The following is a 17,023-nucleotide window of genomic DNA, read 5'->3' on the forward strand; positions in this document are numbered from 1 at the left end:
GTTAAACTATTTCCTTGTCACGCGTGTAGCATTTTCTTGTAAAAATATTACTATTAGAATAATTATTTTGCCCATTAAAATATACTTATACACTTATTACTAGTTCCTTTACTACTCTGAGCATGAATAATATTTGTAATCATCACTTGAATAAAACTCGAAATTGTTTTCTGAACAAATCGTAGTAGATTAAAAAGAAGAAAAGATGGGTAATATATGTTGATGTGATTATGCGTTTGGAATTTAGGAAAAAGAGTGAAGAAAAAAGACAGAAATATGAAATGAGAGAAAGGGACAGTGGTTTGGGGAAAAGGGGCAGAGACCCACACACGTTAGACATAGCCAGCCTTGGTGGTCTCCTACCTCACATGGCTTCCTTCCTCCTATGCACCCACCTAATTACCCCCAAAGAAATTACGTGGCACTTCATTTTTAATATTTAACACAAATTAAAAATTAAATTGGCTATGTAACATGTGTTTGGTATTTTATAACATGATTTTATCACAGGTTTAACGAAAACCAAGATAAAAAAAATAACGATATTAAAAACATATAGACAACAATCAGTGAATAGTAAAAACAAAAGTATATGTATAACATACATCTCGATAGTAAACAACAGAAAATTCGTGAAAGTAAACAGCAGTAAAATGTAGCCCTATATTGTGCCATCGACATTTTTGAGAATTTAACTGTGTATTTTATTAGTAATCTAGAATGATAAAAATGTAATTACATAAATGACATAGCATCCAATTTATAAAGAGACAATCCACCTTGACTTTAGAGTTGATTTACATATTTGAAATACATATGCTTAATTTCTAGTTATATTTTAGTAGTACAACTTAATTAATTACATATAAAAATTGGTTATTTGAGATATAAACTCCAAACTACTTGTTGGTTTATCAAATGTACCTTCCACCCTCATAATTCTGCTTTTTTTCATGCATGTGTAAATATGCTTGCCTTCCTTTTCACGATGAATATATCAAAAAAATGACGCAAGATACATATAACTGGCAAATATTCGACATGCTAGCTCACCTCCTATTGTAACACGCAAATAATTTTTTTGTAACATCTAATATTCCTTATCCATACAATATGCACGTGATCGTGTTGTCTATAAAGTTTCTTTGAAATTTATATTAAAAAATATTTGCAAGACAATATAAATATGTTATTTTTCATTGTATTAGTAAATAGGTGTGACTAGGGGATTATTTGTTTCTTTGATTCATTAAATAAAAGTAGTTATTGTAAAATAGTTTGTTTTTCTTATAGGCATATAATGATTATAACCATAGCATAACCCAATTTTTTAGAATTAAAAAGAGTAAGCAATAAGGACTTAGCCGAATGAAGTGCAACTTACTTTGTAAGATAATTGCCCTCTAACTAAAATATTGAAGATTGAGTTAGCATGGATGAATAGAAAATTATTATTAATCTTAATGAGGATCAGTCATATAATAATTGACATTAATACGTTTACCTATGTTGGTAGTTTGATTCGAACAAATCAGATTGAAACCTTCCTTTCCTTTATTCTTCAAGTAGTTTGTAATTCTAATCATTCATCAACAAGTAGTCTAGGTCGGTGCAGAAATTGTGGATATTAACACACATTTGCTCAGCTGTAATTGCTTGTGAAATCAATTTAATAAAAGTCTTCATTAGTTCATTTCAATCTTTCTTCAAATATAACATACCATTTCAAATCTACGACAACATTATTTGTCCATTGCGTATACATTTCAATCAAACTCTTTCAATTATACGAAAGGGTAATCGAAAAATATTATGTTATCTGACATGTTTGATTTGATTGTATTATGTTATGTGATATGTTTAGTTTAATTTTATTAGATAATGGTGCAGACTCGATCTAGTCCAGTCTTCGGGCAATCACATACTTAGCTATCAAGCACACAGTAGTAGATGCATTAAGCACGTTGTGTAGGCAACCTATTGTGGTTCGTCATGTGCTGTTTGAAATTATGTGTTTTTTTTTAATTAATTATGTAAATTTTTGTTATTTTTAATGAAATTATTGACTTTTATTTTTTATTCTAAATCTTAATTTAATATATAATTAAAAATGGTAATAAATGTGATTAGTATAGGTGGTTAAAATTAATGTTTTTTTCTTATATCCTTTTTTTATATATATCGTGGAATATAAATAAAATTTCGCTACAATAGCAATTTTTACTGTTCACAAAAATATAATTTTTATATATTCTAATACTTAAACTTATTGTGTTTGTTACAATTGTGACACTGCCAATTTCAAACAAGGCCAATAAGTCATGATTCAGAATTTCAGATAATTTTTTCAGCCATACATGTGTAACAAAGTCCAAAATTAAATAAATCAAATCGATTAGTTACAAGTAGGTGAATACTACATGAAGAGTATTGCAATCATAGTGGTCCACTGAATTTGTTCTATTTTATGTCAATGATCTGAAACGATCGATGAAGATGCATGGTCCATTTCATAATTATGATATACATTGCTTATATATAATTCATTTTTCTTCTTTTTGTTTTTACATTTTTAAATACGATCAGTCGGCCATGGGAAAAAAGGTTTGGTTTGTTGAAAAACCAACCAATAATTTGTTGCGATTTTCTTCATAGAAATTGTCACCATTTATATCCAATCTTGACTTCGACTTTGGGAGCATATCTTCCAAAATACCCGTGGTACTACAACTAATAATTAATTAATATTATTTGTTTGGAATATAAATATATATATATTCTCTTCGTCCCATAAAAATAGACATTCTTTCTATTTTAAAATATTCTATAAAAGTAGTGCATTTCCATTTTTGAATAATTTTTTTTAATCTAATAAGATGTGTCTCATTATCCATTAATAATATTTCAATAATATTTGCATTGAAATGTATTATAGTAATTTTAATATATCTATGTTTATGAGCCATATTGAGTATATAATTATTTTATTTGATGCTTGGGGATTCGAAATATTTAACTACTAGTTAATCTCATAGTAGTATCAAATTGACCTACCTCGTCACTTATATATAGGGGTACTAGTGCTATTGTATTGTAAACTAAAACTAGAACCACTAGATCAATCACATTGCTTTGATCTCAAAAAAGAAGATGAAATTCAAGACTTGAATCCAAATAAAAAACAAAAATATAAATCAATATTTTATTGCTTGATTTTAATACTCCAACGTTGGACTACAAGTTAAGAAAACTGTCACAACCCACACCATTCTTCAACTACTTCAATCATAAGTAAAAGAATTGGGGGTGGGGTGGGGGATATGCAAGAAATCTACATGGTTAAACTCTTTTCCAACTTTCAATTTCTCTACCTAACATATAATCCATATATTGTAATCATTCCATTAATCCAACCGTTAGTTTAATTTGGTGGAGTAACCAAAATCAACTAGTCACCTCAAACCTAAGTCCCCACTAACCTAAGTACCCATTCTACTTTGTTGCCTTGTTTTATGTCTTCAAAATCTTAGTTTCTTGATGATTGCTACCTATCTCACTTGCTTTATATCAATCTTTCTTTTGACAAAATAACTACTCCACATATATATGATCTACTCTACTAAATTTCCTAGTGGTTGCCGACTGGTGCAGAATGAGGCGCATTTAAATTCTCGATAACTGCATATTTTATCATGTGTTTTGTATTTGTTGTTTTTAACTTCTTATTCAGCATGGCGTTGCCTTGAGATCACATCTATTTCATAGGTTGATTGATGATTTCAGATGGAAGGAATGTTTTTGTATATGCATATTTTCAATATCTTTCGTTGTAATTTTTGTTATGAACTGTTTCTGTACTGCATAATTTATTCTGCTACTCGCTTTTAAATCTCTAGCTTGAGCATTTCTCTCCATGAAAAAAAATGTACGAACTGCTTTTTACATTGAATAGTGCATCTTATTTATTATGATGATCCATTTCATACATTGTGATAATGCATCAACAGTCCAGATTCATTCCTAGTTTCTATTATTCTATAGGAATAAAGTTTTTATTTATTAAAATGTGATAAAGTCATCAAAATATTGATTCAAAAGTGTTAATGACATTACACAAAAGAAGGTAGATGTCAATGTGTGACTAGAGATAAGTACTACGTCAATTTAACTACATTTTAGTCTTTAGTGTATTGGAGAACACTAAATATAATAGAATGCCCAAAAATTGACAACTTTAGTGTAATGAGAGAGTATTCATTGCCTACTCAAACCTAGCTACATTAAGTTAGATAATTATTACTGGTCCCTCAGTCCAATTGAATTGAATGCAATTATAATATCAATATAAATACATTTTTCTTTATTTTTGGTAAAATATAAATACATTTTTCGATATACTGCAAACGATCGAACCATGGAAATAGCATAGCAACAATACTAAAACTCATTATAACATAAACAAAGACAAAAACAACAACAAAATCAACATATAAAAAACGATGATATATATTTGGAAAATATAAATATAAATCCAGAGAATTATTTTTGGTGGTTTGTACCATCAAGAATCACTAAATTCCTCTCTTAATTGGCTCTTTTAGAGAGGTTGGGCAAAAGTCTGATTATATTGGTTGGAATTAGATGGCATATGACTAGATTAGTTAGATGATGAATGCCATTTATGAATTTAATTGCTGTTGAAAGTTGGTAAAAAAAAATTCTAATTAAGTTTATGTACTATTTATTAAATGCGTAAAGCTCAAGGTTTGTGTGAGAGTCGAATTCATGGAGTTGATTTAAATATCATTTTCATCTCATTAGATATTGACTCGTTACTTGGATACTTTTTCTTATATTATTGTATAATGAATTTGGCCCACATATGTTTATAATTTTTTGCTTAATGTGGATATTGATTTTTCATGCACTACTTAATTTATTTGCTAGGAAAAAAATTACATGTAATTAAAATTATTTATTCTTTTATGTAATTTCTAAATCAGATAGTCCTGATAGCAATACGGCATTAGAGTTTCTAATCAATTTTCTCTAAAAAAATACTCCCTCCGTCCCACTTTAGGAGTCCCGGTTGATCAATTTTGGGCGTCCCGCTTTAGGAGTCCCGGTTAAGATAAATTAATAAAAAATACCTACAAAGTGTTAAAAGTGGGTCTCAACATCCACTACAACTAATAAAAAAGTTTCAAAAGTGGATCTCAACATCCACTATAACATTTATTTATTGGACACTCAATTAAAAGTGGGTCCCAACATCCACTACAATATTTATTTATTACACACTCAAACAACACTTTTCTCTTAAAACATGTGCCCGACTCAACCGGGACTCCTAAAGCGGGACGGAGGGAGTACTATCTAAAGGAAAATTTTAGTAACGAGGACAAAATGTCAACAATATTAAGAAAAAATACTCAGAAATATTGTGCGGCTATCTACCCTCGTATTAAGGCTTGTTTTCACTTGGCGACTTTGGAACTACCGCATTGTGGGGTCGGCGGCAGTTCCTGTGATCAAATTTAATAGACTTTTCTGATTGTCATGAGCCAGCAGTGGAGTCAATCTACCAATGAAGCACCTTAATCCGCTATTTATAAGTGATGTACTCTAAGTTGTAGAACTGGACATGCTCTTTTTTATACAAGAGAAATGTTTCAAAGCCTAAGATTGACGACTAATAGAGTATACTTTGCAATACTTGAACAGTTCATAATGGGAATAATAGTGAAATATGTACCATTTTAGATTAGCAGTCTCACAACAAGTTCAAAAAGTTCCAAACAACAAACACGAAATAAATGACAAAGTCAACAAATATTGAGAATTTAAATGTGTCATACTATGAAACAGTCGACAACAACAACTAAAACAGTTACAAATGAATATAACCAATTTACAAGAGCAACATTTAAGATCAAAACATTGTCATACACGAGGTGGCGAGCGAACTGGCTCGTTTAAAGTGATGAGCCATATAATAAGTAATTACATGCAACCAAGGAAGACTAATGGAACAACTCATAATTTAGCTTATTTTTCGTTTAAAAAACATAATAATATATCGATAGTTTACCATCGACTACTACAACTCTGCATACTAAACAATACACATAACGTCATAACGAGCAAACATACCAGTCACAAAATAACCAAGCAATTAAAAAACTTACGTATCGAACTCAGCACAAGGAATTACCTTGAGACAAAGAGGTCGATTAAATCGAATTGCAATATGTAAGGAATAGTAATTGCAATAATTAGCATCCCATCAAATTGAAAAATGATGAGGACAAAATCACATGCTTGTGGGACTAAAATTCTTCACTATCTTATGCCATTTACTTTATTTTTTGCCTCATCATCTAAGTTTGTAATTGGTCACACCACTTTATTCCTAAATCCATCTTTTCATATTTTGTTACGATCACATGCTCCCACTCTTCTTTTCTAAACTTACATTATTATTCTTATCTATCTTTCTGTCAGCTTTTACCTTATCAAGCCCACATACCAAAAAATCGTAATTTTATAACATAAATCATTCTTTGTATCATAATTAGCTAGGATTATGAGTTCGATCTATTATTATAATATTATTATTTTTGTTTGCATCGACCAATGCCGCTCTTATGCTAATCACTAGTATTAAATTGTGTTTAGTCTTGGATTGTGGAATGTTTTTACATATTTTATTTCAAAAATGATGTGTTGAATATTATATTGTGTGTTTTTATTTTCTTATTCAAGACCTAAAACAAAAAATTGGATTGTCGTGTTTAGAAATTAGAATTATATATTCAAGTTAAACTATCACGTTAATTTTGTGGCAGTATTTAACAAATACTACTACTCCGTATGATATTTCGTCTCTCTCCGATGATTATTTTTAAATATTTCCGAAAGGCCATTCGTTTCTTTCTTCTATTTTAACTAAACTATTTAAATAATTAACTAGTACTAGTATTCACTAATTCAATTAGAGTTTATGTTTGCTTTCTTCCTATTCTTCGCTCTTAAGACTTGAATTAATATCTCAATATTAGGATTGGTTAATTAATCTTAAGCTAGGGCATGTATATTAAAAAAAATTAACTGATAGTGATAAAAAAAAAAATTTAAATTCATGATTAATGATATTTTTATGTACGTAATGGATAGCTAATTATAAAATAGTGAAATCAATTGTAGATTCTTTTTAATAAAATCACAAAAGTTAACATAGTTACAGAGTGTTAATTAGTGGAGAATTCAAATGTGAAATAAATTTATACTATCATGTGTGTAGATCCAAAAGTGCAGAATGAAAACAAGATTATCTGAAAATACAGCTAATTAAACAACTCATCTAGCATGTGTGTAGGAAACTAGGGTTTTCTTAGTGTCACGTTTAATTATATTAAAATATTTATATACTACTCGATCTTTCTTGTTTCTTCCTTATTGAGTTTCCATCAAGAAAAGAATCCAGTAATTTTGCAATATTCTTTTCTTATAACTATTATTCTCTTTAATACAAGTAAGTTTCCATGTTCATAGAAGCCCATGGGCTATAGTCATGGACCAAATGTTTATGGGCCGCCCATATATAATGATACATGGCATGAGATGTGTAAGAAAATAAACTCCAAACTAATTTTTTTATAAAACAATTTCAAATGGACTCAATGCTAAAAATGATTTTATTTTTGTTAATTGAACTCTTTCTACCCAATCCATTTTATTAATCCATGATTCCTGAAAAATGATAACTCAACTTTTTAACCGTAGCAATTAGGGGTATCAAAATAGATATCGGATATTGGATACCCGATATTCAAACCCGAAATAATGGGTAATTGGATATTCGATATCCGATTTTTCGGATTTCGGGATCGGGTTCGGGTATAAGATTTTTGGATTATCGGGTTACCCGATATCCGATCGGGTATACCCAAATTACCCGAATTACCCAAGTTTTTTAATTTTTTATTAATTTAATAAATTAAATATTCATTCTTTTATTTTCAAAAAAAATAAAAAATTAAATATACTCCCAAAATCCTTCACTCTTAAGTCACATTTAGGACTAATGTTTGAATTGTGATGTTTATTATGGATGAATGATGGATGTTATAACTTCTGAATTTTTAATTTTTAAATTTTTTTTTTTTAAAACAAAAAATCGGGATTGGATTCCTGATTTATCGAGACTGGATACCCGAGTCGGGTATTTGGGTACCCGAAATTATTTTCGGATCGGATATCAAGTATTAGATTTTGGAAAATTCGGGATCGGGTACTCGAAATTTTGGGATAGGGTATCCGCGGATACCCGATTTGACAGGCCTAGTAGCAATTATAATTAAAAATGGTTAAAAATATTTTATTGAAAAAAAATTCAACAATTATATTCTTTTCGAGATTATCAAACTTTTTTTGTATGATTAAGCAAATGGACCTCAATCATATAGTAGTACTCCCTCCGTCCCATAAAAGTTGATACAAAACTTTTGGACACGGAGATTAAAAATTTATATTAAATAAATAGGAGAGATGTAAAAAGTAGGAGAGATAAGAGAGAGTAAAGTAAATGATGAAATAAAGTAAGAGTGATTAGATGTTTTGTCTTTTGTTAAAAAAGAAAATGACTCAACTTTGTTGGGACGGACTAAAAAGGAATACGACTCAACTTTTATGGGACGGAGGGAGTAGTATTTAACAGTATAGAGGACTTCTGGGTTTACCTTAATTAGTTGGAAATCTAATATCCCGTATTTCTTTGGGATAGATAAAATTAATCAGGATTTCTTTTACGAGAAGAGTTTGATTGGACTTTTTAAGTCAATTGGGGGGTTTTGGTTTTGGACTTTTCAATTTAATGCTGTAAAATTGGAAACTCACGTGCAAAAGTCATCAAATTAAAATTGAATACTCCCTCCTTCCGCTATTAGGAGTCACAGTCACTTTTGCACAAAGCTCATTTTGTAAAAATGATAATAAATAGTTAAAGTGGAGAAATAGTAATGTAAGAGAGAATAATGTTGACAAGAGTCTTATCTAAGTTATTTATTATCATTTTTATAAAACGAGTGTGCAAAAGTGAAAGGGACTCCTAAGTTGAGTATATTCGAGACCCAATCGATTATACCGGCTATTTGAAATGTTGTGATTTCGTACATGCAACTGGGAGTTGCGGGTATCATGTCGGGTCGGGTATTACTTGATATCCGAATTTAGACTCCTACCGCTACATTTCATTACTATACTTCTTATATGATTATTTGAAAGGAAGTTTCTTTAAAAACAATTTGTCTTGTGATATGTTCTACTAATCAATTCACCGAAATATCATAAAGTTAACAAGTAAAATGAAAAAAAAGTAATAATCAAGCAATGATGGTAGGCAGGGGTGTGGGAAAAAATTGAAAGTCGAATATTCGAACAGAAGTTTAATGGAGTACTATATATTTCAACTTTTTTGGATTTAGATTTGGTTCTATTTTATTTTTTTAGAAAAAATCGGTATTTCCGGTTCAATTAGTTTATGTGTATAAAAGACTGAAAACTAGATTCACTTTTAATAGTACACTTTATATATTTTAATATATAAATTTAATTAATTTTATACATAGTAGCACAAACTAAAAGCCTAAAATATCTCATCATAAATCTTCGAATTTTCAACCGGTTGTAGTGTATGTTATGCGACTTTTTGATTTTCAATTTTTTGGTTTGGTTCGGGTATTTTTTTTTATCAATTTAATTTTTCAATTTCATTCAATTTTGGCCAAAAAATGTTTTTCAGCCTTTATGCAAATGAAATAATAGGCGAAAATATATATATATGATTCAACTAGTATTTTTCACTTTCGTCCAATGATAAAATCAAAAGTAGGAGTATAATAAAAGTACACAGGATATGTATATAATTGGATTCTTTTAAAATTATTTTACAGGGAGCATTAGGGTGCATCATTAATTAGAGTCAGAAAGTACATCCAATCTCATGCTGACATGTGGCACGAAACATGCAATATTGTAAACACTAAACCTGCAATATACATTTGTGAAGTTGTAGATGGATTTTGCAAATTGTATTTTAGTTATAAGCAAATTGCATTTTATATTGTTAAGTTTTGCATTTTTAACATAAATTGTCTATAATGCAAAATAAATTATATAATTGCAATATGTCTATATATAAAATGCAAATCAAACAGTCTATATCTAAAATGCAAAACTCAACAGTAAAAAGTACAATTTGTCAATAACTAAAATGCAATATGTCGAAATCCGTTTATAACTTCTGCAAATGTATATTGCATTTTTGTGTTTACAATAGTGCATATATCGTGCCATGTGGCAGCACGAGATTGAACTTATGTCGTAACTTTAAAATTTGTTAGTATATTAGGATAACCCAATTATTTTACACTTAAATTTGTGCATTGTTAAGTGCTCATTTACAATGAATTTGTTACATGGAGTAATTAGCATTGCAATAATTTAGGGAAAGATTAACTTTTTACGCAATAGACAAAAGATTATCTTTTCCATTAGATATATGCATAATATTCAAATCAAACTTGAAAATATATGTGAACATATCATTTAAACTATAAAATTTGATAAAATATTGGTCAACTTTGATTTGAAAATGAAATATGAAATGCCAACGCTTTTATCATTGCAATTGTTTCATTCATATACAAAACGACGTATTTTTGTAAATGCCCACATAACGGCTTTGTTTCTTTAAAATAAGATAATTATCATTTAAACTATAAAATTAGATAAAATATTAGTCAACTTTGATTTGAAAATGAAATATGAAATGCCAACGCTTTTATCTTTGCGATTGTTTCATTCATGTACAAAACGACGTATTTTTGTAAATGCCCACATAACGGCTTTGTTTCTTTAAAATAAGATAATTATCATTTAAACTATAAAATTAGATAAAATATTAGTCAACTTTGATTTGAAAATGAAATATAAAATGTCAACGCTTTTATTTTTGCAATAGTTTCATTCATGTACAAAACGACGTATTTTTGTAAATGCCCACACAACGGCTTTGTTTCTTTAACATAATAAAAGGAAAAAATATTTAATGTACAGAAACGATACTACAACGACTTTGTTTGACTTTGTTTCTCTAAAATGATAACGGAAAAAAATATTTATTCTACGGAAACGACACTACAACGACTTTATTTCTTTAAAATAATAAAGGAAAAACATATTTATTTTACGAAAAAGACACCGTCTGAAATTATCAAAAGTCATCGTTTTATACATTAATGCGACAATTAAAAATAATTAAGATTCTTAATTTGATTTAATATTGTGTCGATTCAATTAGAATTAAAAAATTTAGGAACAACATTTAATATATATAAAATAATAATTAAACAAAAAAGTAGCAACCATTTTTTCGGGCATTCCAGAAGTCAAATTTGTATTCGATATAAATTGCAGAATTGATAAACAAATCAAAGAAGAAATTCGAAAGATCAATCATGTCAGGCATAACGCTAGGTCGACTCACAGAGGAGAGAAAATCATGGCGCAAGAATCACCCACATGTTAGTAATAGTATCACTTGTGTACTGTGTGAAAATATATGAGAACTGATGGATTTTGCTTTATTTTTTGTGGGTTTTTTTTGGTTTTGATTTTTCTTCATCTTCTTTAGTCGAATTTTGTGTGGTTTTCAGGGCTTTGTGGCGCGGCCTGAGACGAGGTCGGATGGTACGGTTAATTTGATGGTGTGGCATTGCTTAATCCCTGGTAAAGCAAACGTGGGTATCTCTCTAAGACACTTAGTTTTGTTTTTGTGTTGAAAAGATTCAATTTTTATTGTGGATTTGTGATTTATAGTACTGGTGATTGAAGGGTATTTCTCTATTACACTTAGTTTTGTTTTTTATGTTGTAAAGATTCAAGTTTTATTGTGGATTTGTGATTTGTGGGAGTAGTAATTGGTGGTTTTGATTGCATTGGTTTTGATTGCATTGTAGAGTGTTAACAATGGTTGGTTGCAAAGAGTTTTTTTGTTTTCAATAATTAAGTTTGTTTGTTTGGATTTGGAATTGAATTGCAATTCCAATTTGGAATTCCAAATAGTTATAAATTTGGCATTTTCGCACACCGCACGCACTTACTACACACATGCTGCACACACATACTGCACGCACATACACACACTCCACAAGTATCATTTTTGCACGCACATACACATACTCCACAAGTATCATTTTTACCAAAGAAAGTATTTTGAATTGAATTATAAATTTATAATTCAATTCGTATAATTCTAATTCCAATTCTGTTTATTGAACAATGTTAGTTTTAATGTGGGGATGTGTCTTCTTTGCATTTAGTCTGATTGTGTAATAGAAGGTTTTTATGGTGTTGTTTGGTTTGTATGATTGATACCGAAGAAAATGAAATAATTGCAATTTGTTAAAGGTGATTATGCGGAGTGTGTATTCAATATTTCAGTTGGGTATGTTTGCTATTGGAATCAATATTGTGGACATTTCTAAAAGGGTAGATGACATCTTGACAATGTGGCTGAGATTGTTTTGAAACACAAAATCATCATTTTTCGAGTTTGTTGAGTCCACTTATTGCATATGATACTAGAATTGTTGCGAGTCCACTTGTTGCTTAGGATACCAGGATTGTTGCGAGGTTTGCAGAATTTGAGTTCATGCCTGTGACTAGAACATTTAAGTTGGACACTTATCGTGTCATTTAGATTATAGGCTTGCAATATTTAACAAAGTTGTCTAGTTGTATGACCAGAATTGAGGGATGATATGTTCCTCCAATGGCAGATTGAAATATGTATTCTAGGAATTTCTTGTCATATTTTCTCATACATTACAGACATTTCTAGGAATTTCTTTTCTTCTGTCCGTGCTTTTGCATTGCAAGACTTCTTAGCCAGAATATGTATATGTCATTTCATACATGGTTAAAAGTATATGCTCGATTATTCACATAGGAAGTACAAATCAGGTTCTTGATTGGCACTATATGTGCTTACTATGCTTGTTGATGAATGATAGCAATATTTTGTATGGCAGACGGATTGGGAGGGTGGCTTTTTTCCACTCACGATGCATTTCAGCGAAGACTATCCTAGCAAACCGCCCAAGTGCAAGTTCCCTCCGAATTTCTTCCACCCTAACATATACCCGTCAGGGACAGTATGCTTGTCAATCCTCAGTGAGGACACTGTAAGTAGTTCAAACACTCTGATTCAACTCTTTTTTTCTTTTCTTTTTGATAGCTTCTGTATTAAACTTACGAAACCGTCTCCCGTTAGGATTGGAGACCTGCCATCACGGTGAAGCAAGTTCTAGTTGGCATTCAGGACTTACTAGACCGGCCTAATCCAAGCGATCCTGCCCAAACCGATGGCTATCATCTCTTCATGCAGGTGATTTCCATTCTCATAACGATCATTCATTCGTTTCCTATATCCTGCACCATCGTTGCTACGTTCTACCGTCTCTGAAATGTCGTTGTGTATGTGTGCAGCAACCTGAAGAGTACAGGAGACGGGTTCGCGAACAGGCCAAGCAGTATCCATCTCCCGTCTAGGGTTCGGTTTCTCTTGTTTTAAATCGAATGTCATGAAAAATTACTCTTCTACATGAACGCAAGAACCACATATCTTTAATTTCTTTTTCTTGATGAGATTTTTCAGTATTCTTACATTTAATCTGTTTTGGTCATTCAATTTCATACACTCTACTCTGAGGGTTGACAATTTTTGATACCATACAATAACATAATACGGATCCGCACGAAATTAACACGACACGAATACGCACGTTCAGGATTTGGGTCCTTATAGGGTCGACCCAATAAGAACACAAAGATGTTGGGTCGGGTCGTGTTTGGGTTATACGTTATGAAAAAAAATTATTATTATTATTATTTATTAATTAAAAATTATTATTTTTTATTAATTAAAAATTATTAAACTTTAAATTTTAGTTATTTTTGTTGATTAAAAATATTATACTTTAATTTTAATTAATTAAAAAAAATTATATTTTAATTTTAATTAATTAAAAAATACAATACTTTAATTTTATTAATTGAAAATATTAATTCATTGTTTATGAATTTTAAGAAGATATTATGGTTAGATTTTATTAAATTGATTTTTTAATCATTTAATTAAATTATATAGATTTAATATTACTAATACATTAATTTTTTTGTTTTAATTAAGAAAATAATTATTTTAATTTGGTAATTTTTTATTTTATCGTGTAATAACATCATGTTTTAGTCGTTATCATGTCGTGTCAAGCAACTTACTATCATTAACAGAGAGTCGCCTTTTTTTTGGGTGCACGATAACACACATGAACCCGACACGAACCCGTTGGGTTGGGACACGATAAGAGCCCGATGATTTCGGGTTGGGTTGGGTTGGGTTGGGTCGATAATGGGTTGATACGATAACGATCCAACCTGCACGATTTGACAGCCCTGACACTCTCTCCATTGATTAAAAAAATTATGCAAATTCACATCTCACATTCACAAAAAGAATCAGGTGGTTACAAGAAAAAAAAAGAATATATAAAAATATTCTAGTGAATATTTGGAGTAGTATAGCCTGTATAGGGTGATCTTCCAGAACTTTCCAGAACAATTTCAAACAAATCACCCTCAGATTCTTGATCATATTCTTCCATAGCTTTGATGCTATTGACTGTGTTGTTGTTGCTTCTGGCTGCACTCCTCTGCATCCACAGCGAATCGATCCTCCCCATCGAGAAAAGCTCCTTGCTATCCTCGTACCCGAGGGTAGGGGAGGCTCCCATGAAGCAAGGGTTGGGAGTCCGATGCTGATTCGCAGGCGCGAATCGGAAAGGGCACTGCCCGAGGTTCACCAGCACCACGACATCCCCACTGGCCGCCAGGGTCGGGTAGAGGGGGGTGTTGTAGTCCTCGGTCTTGCAGTGGATCTCGTGGACTACTTGGGAGTCGACTGTGAAGAAAACCTTCCTCTGTCCCGGGCTGTAGCCGCACCCGACCACCTTGTCCGTCTTTCCCCAGCTTGCGGGTTCGGATTCTGGCACGTGCTTCGTTCCTGAATCGGGTCGAACATACAATCGTTTAAGATCATAGTTGAATTATTGAGTTGCTGATGATTCACATATATTTATTTGATTGATGATGAAATTAAACCTACTATATCAAGATCATATATGAATGGAATAATTATTAGATGGGTCAATGAGGGTTGGTATCTTTAAGTTCAATGTTACCTAACATGAGTCAAATAAGATTGAAGCAAAATCAAGAATTTGTCTTTTGCATTATTGGAGAATCTTGAGATGCTATTTCTTTATGTCCATTTTTTAAGTCTGTGTTTATCTTTTACTCTATCATTCTTTCAGTGTGGAAAATGAATGTTTTATCATTCTTTATATTCACTTTTTTGGGAGACAAATTTTTCGTAAAAGACGAATCGGACACAATATTTTTTTTGTAGATGAGGGAGGAAAAAGTGTCATCTATTGAAACAAGTGGAGTATTTGATCAAACAGAACCAAGTGTCATCTAAAATTGATGTATTTTGCTAAATAAGAAAACAAAAAAGGAAAAAAAAATCCAATCTTAACAAAACATTGTTTTGAACATTAGCAATATCTTCTTAACATTGAGAGAAAAACTGGTTTTTTATGATTTAAACTCCTGTGCCACTAATTTACTAATTTATTTTATAGGTCCATAATAAATGAAATTTTTGTCCTAGCAGTCTTTTTTTACAGTTCCGTCAAAAAACTAATGGTCACACTACTATATAATTAGTGTTTGACCGTTAATTTTTTGACAGAACCATAAAAAATGACTATCTCATCTACATTTTCATTTATTATGAATCTATTTTTTAAAAAGTGAACGTTTTATATAACAAAATTGACCATTTTTCTCTTCTCTTTCATCATTTTCAAAGCCATGCATCATATCGTTATGAAAAAAAATCATCTAGAGAAAGAGATTTAATTACCATCTAGAAAGATCGCGCCGGTGGAATTAAACCCAATTGACGCCGGAAAACTTCCTGGAAACCTCGCCGGAATCGGATTCACCCCCGTGAGCCCCACACACACCAAAACACCTTCAATTTTCGCGTCATGTCTCCCAATTATACCCTCCTCCACCTTGCTCCTCCTCTGGCTATGGCCACAATTCACCGAATCCCCACCATTCTTCGCATTAAAATCCTCATCAATCAGCTTAATCCGATCATCCCCCTCCGATCTCCCTCTCCTCTCCCTCCTCCCCTCACTCCCCCCGCCGCCGCACGCCACCACCGTCACCTCAAAATACGCCTCCTGCGGAAACGACGAATTCCCCAAATTCGGCCCCGGCAGCGGCAGCCCCGCCCTAACCACCTCCACCGCCGACGAATTCAATCGGATTTTCTGCATAAAATCCGCCGATCCCTCGCACACCTCCCACCCGATCTCCACGCCGCGATCTCCGCCGTCGCCGTCGCCGGCGGCGGCGCACGCGCCGAGCAGCGACTTCACAGACGGCGACGACTGCACCGCAGTCGTCGCCGCCGCCGCGAAGGCGAACCGCGGCCACCCGCTCTCCACCGCGTCGGTAACGAGGGCGGGGTGGTCCGCCCAGCTGAACGGCGCGGCCGCCGCCTTCGGCGGCGTCGCGCCGCGCCGGAAGAGGTAGTAATTCGATTTCCGCGACGCCTCGGCCGGGGCCGAGGCGTCGTGGTGGGGGCTCACTTGGTGAAGCCGTGCGATGCCGTTTTGTAAATTCTGGCCTCGTTCGGCTTCGTTGTCGCTCGTTGAGCGACGACGAAGCCGAAGGCACGCTCGTACTACTAAAAATAGTACGAGCGCAACGAAACCGGAGGAGATTGCTATAAGAGCTATGAGCATCTCGAATTTCTTTTTCGATTTGATTGAGTTTGTGAAGTATGTTTTGGTTTTTGATGGAACGCTGGACTATGATGGATTCA

At 32.2% G+C, this 17,023-nt stretch overlaps 2 protein-coding genes across 2 annotated transcripts; one reads left to right on the forward strand and one right to left on the reverse strand.

Moving 5' to 3' along the window:
- Positions 1-11,443: 11,443 nt before the first annotated feature.
- LOC125216293 (SUMO-conjugating enzyme SCE1-like) lies at positions 11,444-13,730 on the forward strand. The gene is made up of 5 exons (XM_048117971.1): positions 11,444-11,585; positions 11,718-11,801; positions 13,095-13,247; positions 13,337-13,450; positions 13,552-13,730. Exons 1-5 carry the CDS (start codon positions 11,520-11,522, stop codon positions 13,612-13,614), a joined length of 480 nt encoding a protein of 159 aa, XP_047973928.1. The 5' UTR covers positions 11,444-11,519; the 3' UTR covers positions 13,615-13,730.
- A 777-nt stretch (positions 13,731-14,507) lies between these two features.
- LOC125199804 lies at positions 14,508-16,943 on the reverse strand. Its single transcript, XM_048097707.1, has 2 exons — positions 16,049-16,943; positions 14,508-15,124 (listed from the first exon to the last, which is right to left on the reverse strand). The coding sequence occupies exons 1-2, from the start codon at positions 16,941-16,943 to the stop codon at positions 14,622-14,624; spliced, it is 1,398 nt and encodes a 465-aa protein (XP_047953664.1). The 3' UTR covers positions 14,508-14,621.
- Between the last annotated feature and the right edge of the window lie 80 nt (positions 16,944-17,023).

This window comes from Salvia hispanica, chromosome 1, assembly GCF_023119035.1.
Source record: "Salvia hispanica cultivar TCC Black 2014 chromosome 1, UniMelb_Shisp_WGS_1.0, whole genome shotgun sequence".
Taxonomy (NCBI): Eukaryota; Viridiplantae; Streptophyta; class Magnoliopsida; order Lamiales; family Lamiaceae; genus Salvia; species Salvia hispanica.

Coding starts and splice junctions, on each gene's coding strand:
- LOC125216293 (XM_048117971.1), top strand. CDS start 11,520: ATGTCAGGCATAACGCTAGGTCGACTCACAGAGGAGAGAAAATCATGG. Junction 11,802..13,094: donor TAATCCCTGGTAAAGCAAAC/GTGGGTATCTCT, acceptor TTTGTATGGCAG/ACGGATTGGGAGGGTGGCTT. Junction 13,248..13,336: donor CAATCCTCAGTGAGGACACT/GTAAGTAGTTCA, acceptor GTCTCCCGTTAG/GATTGGAGACCTGCCATCAC.
- LOC125199804 (XM_048097707.1), bottom strand. CDS start 16,943: ATGCTCATAGCTCTTATAGCAATCTCCTCCGGTTTCGTTGCGCTCGTA. Junction 15,125..16,048: donor CGGCGCGATCTTTCTAGATG/GTAATTAAATCT, acceptor GACCCGATTCAG/GAACGAAGCACGTGCCAGAA.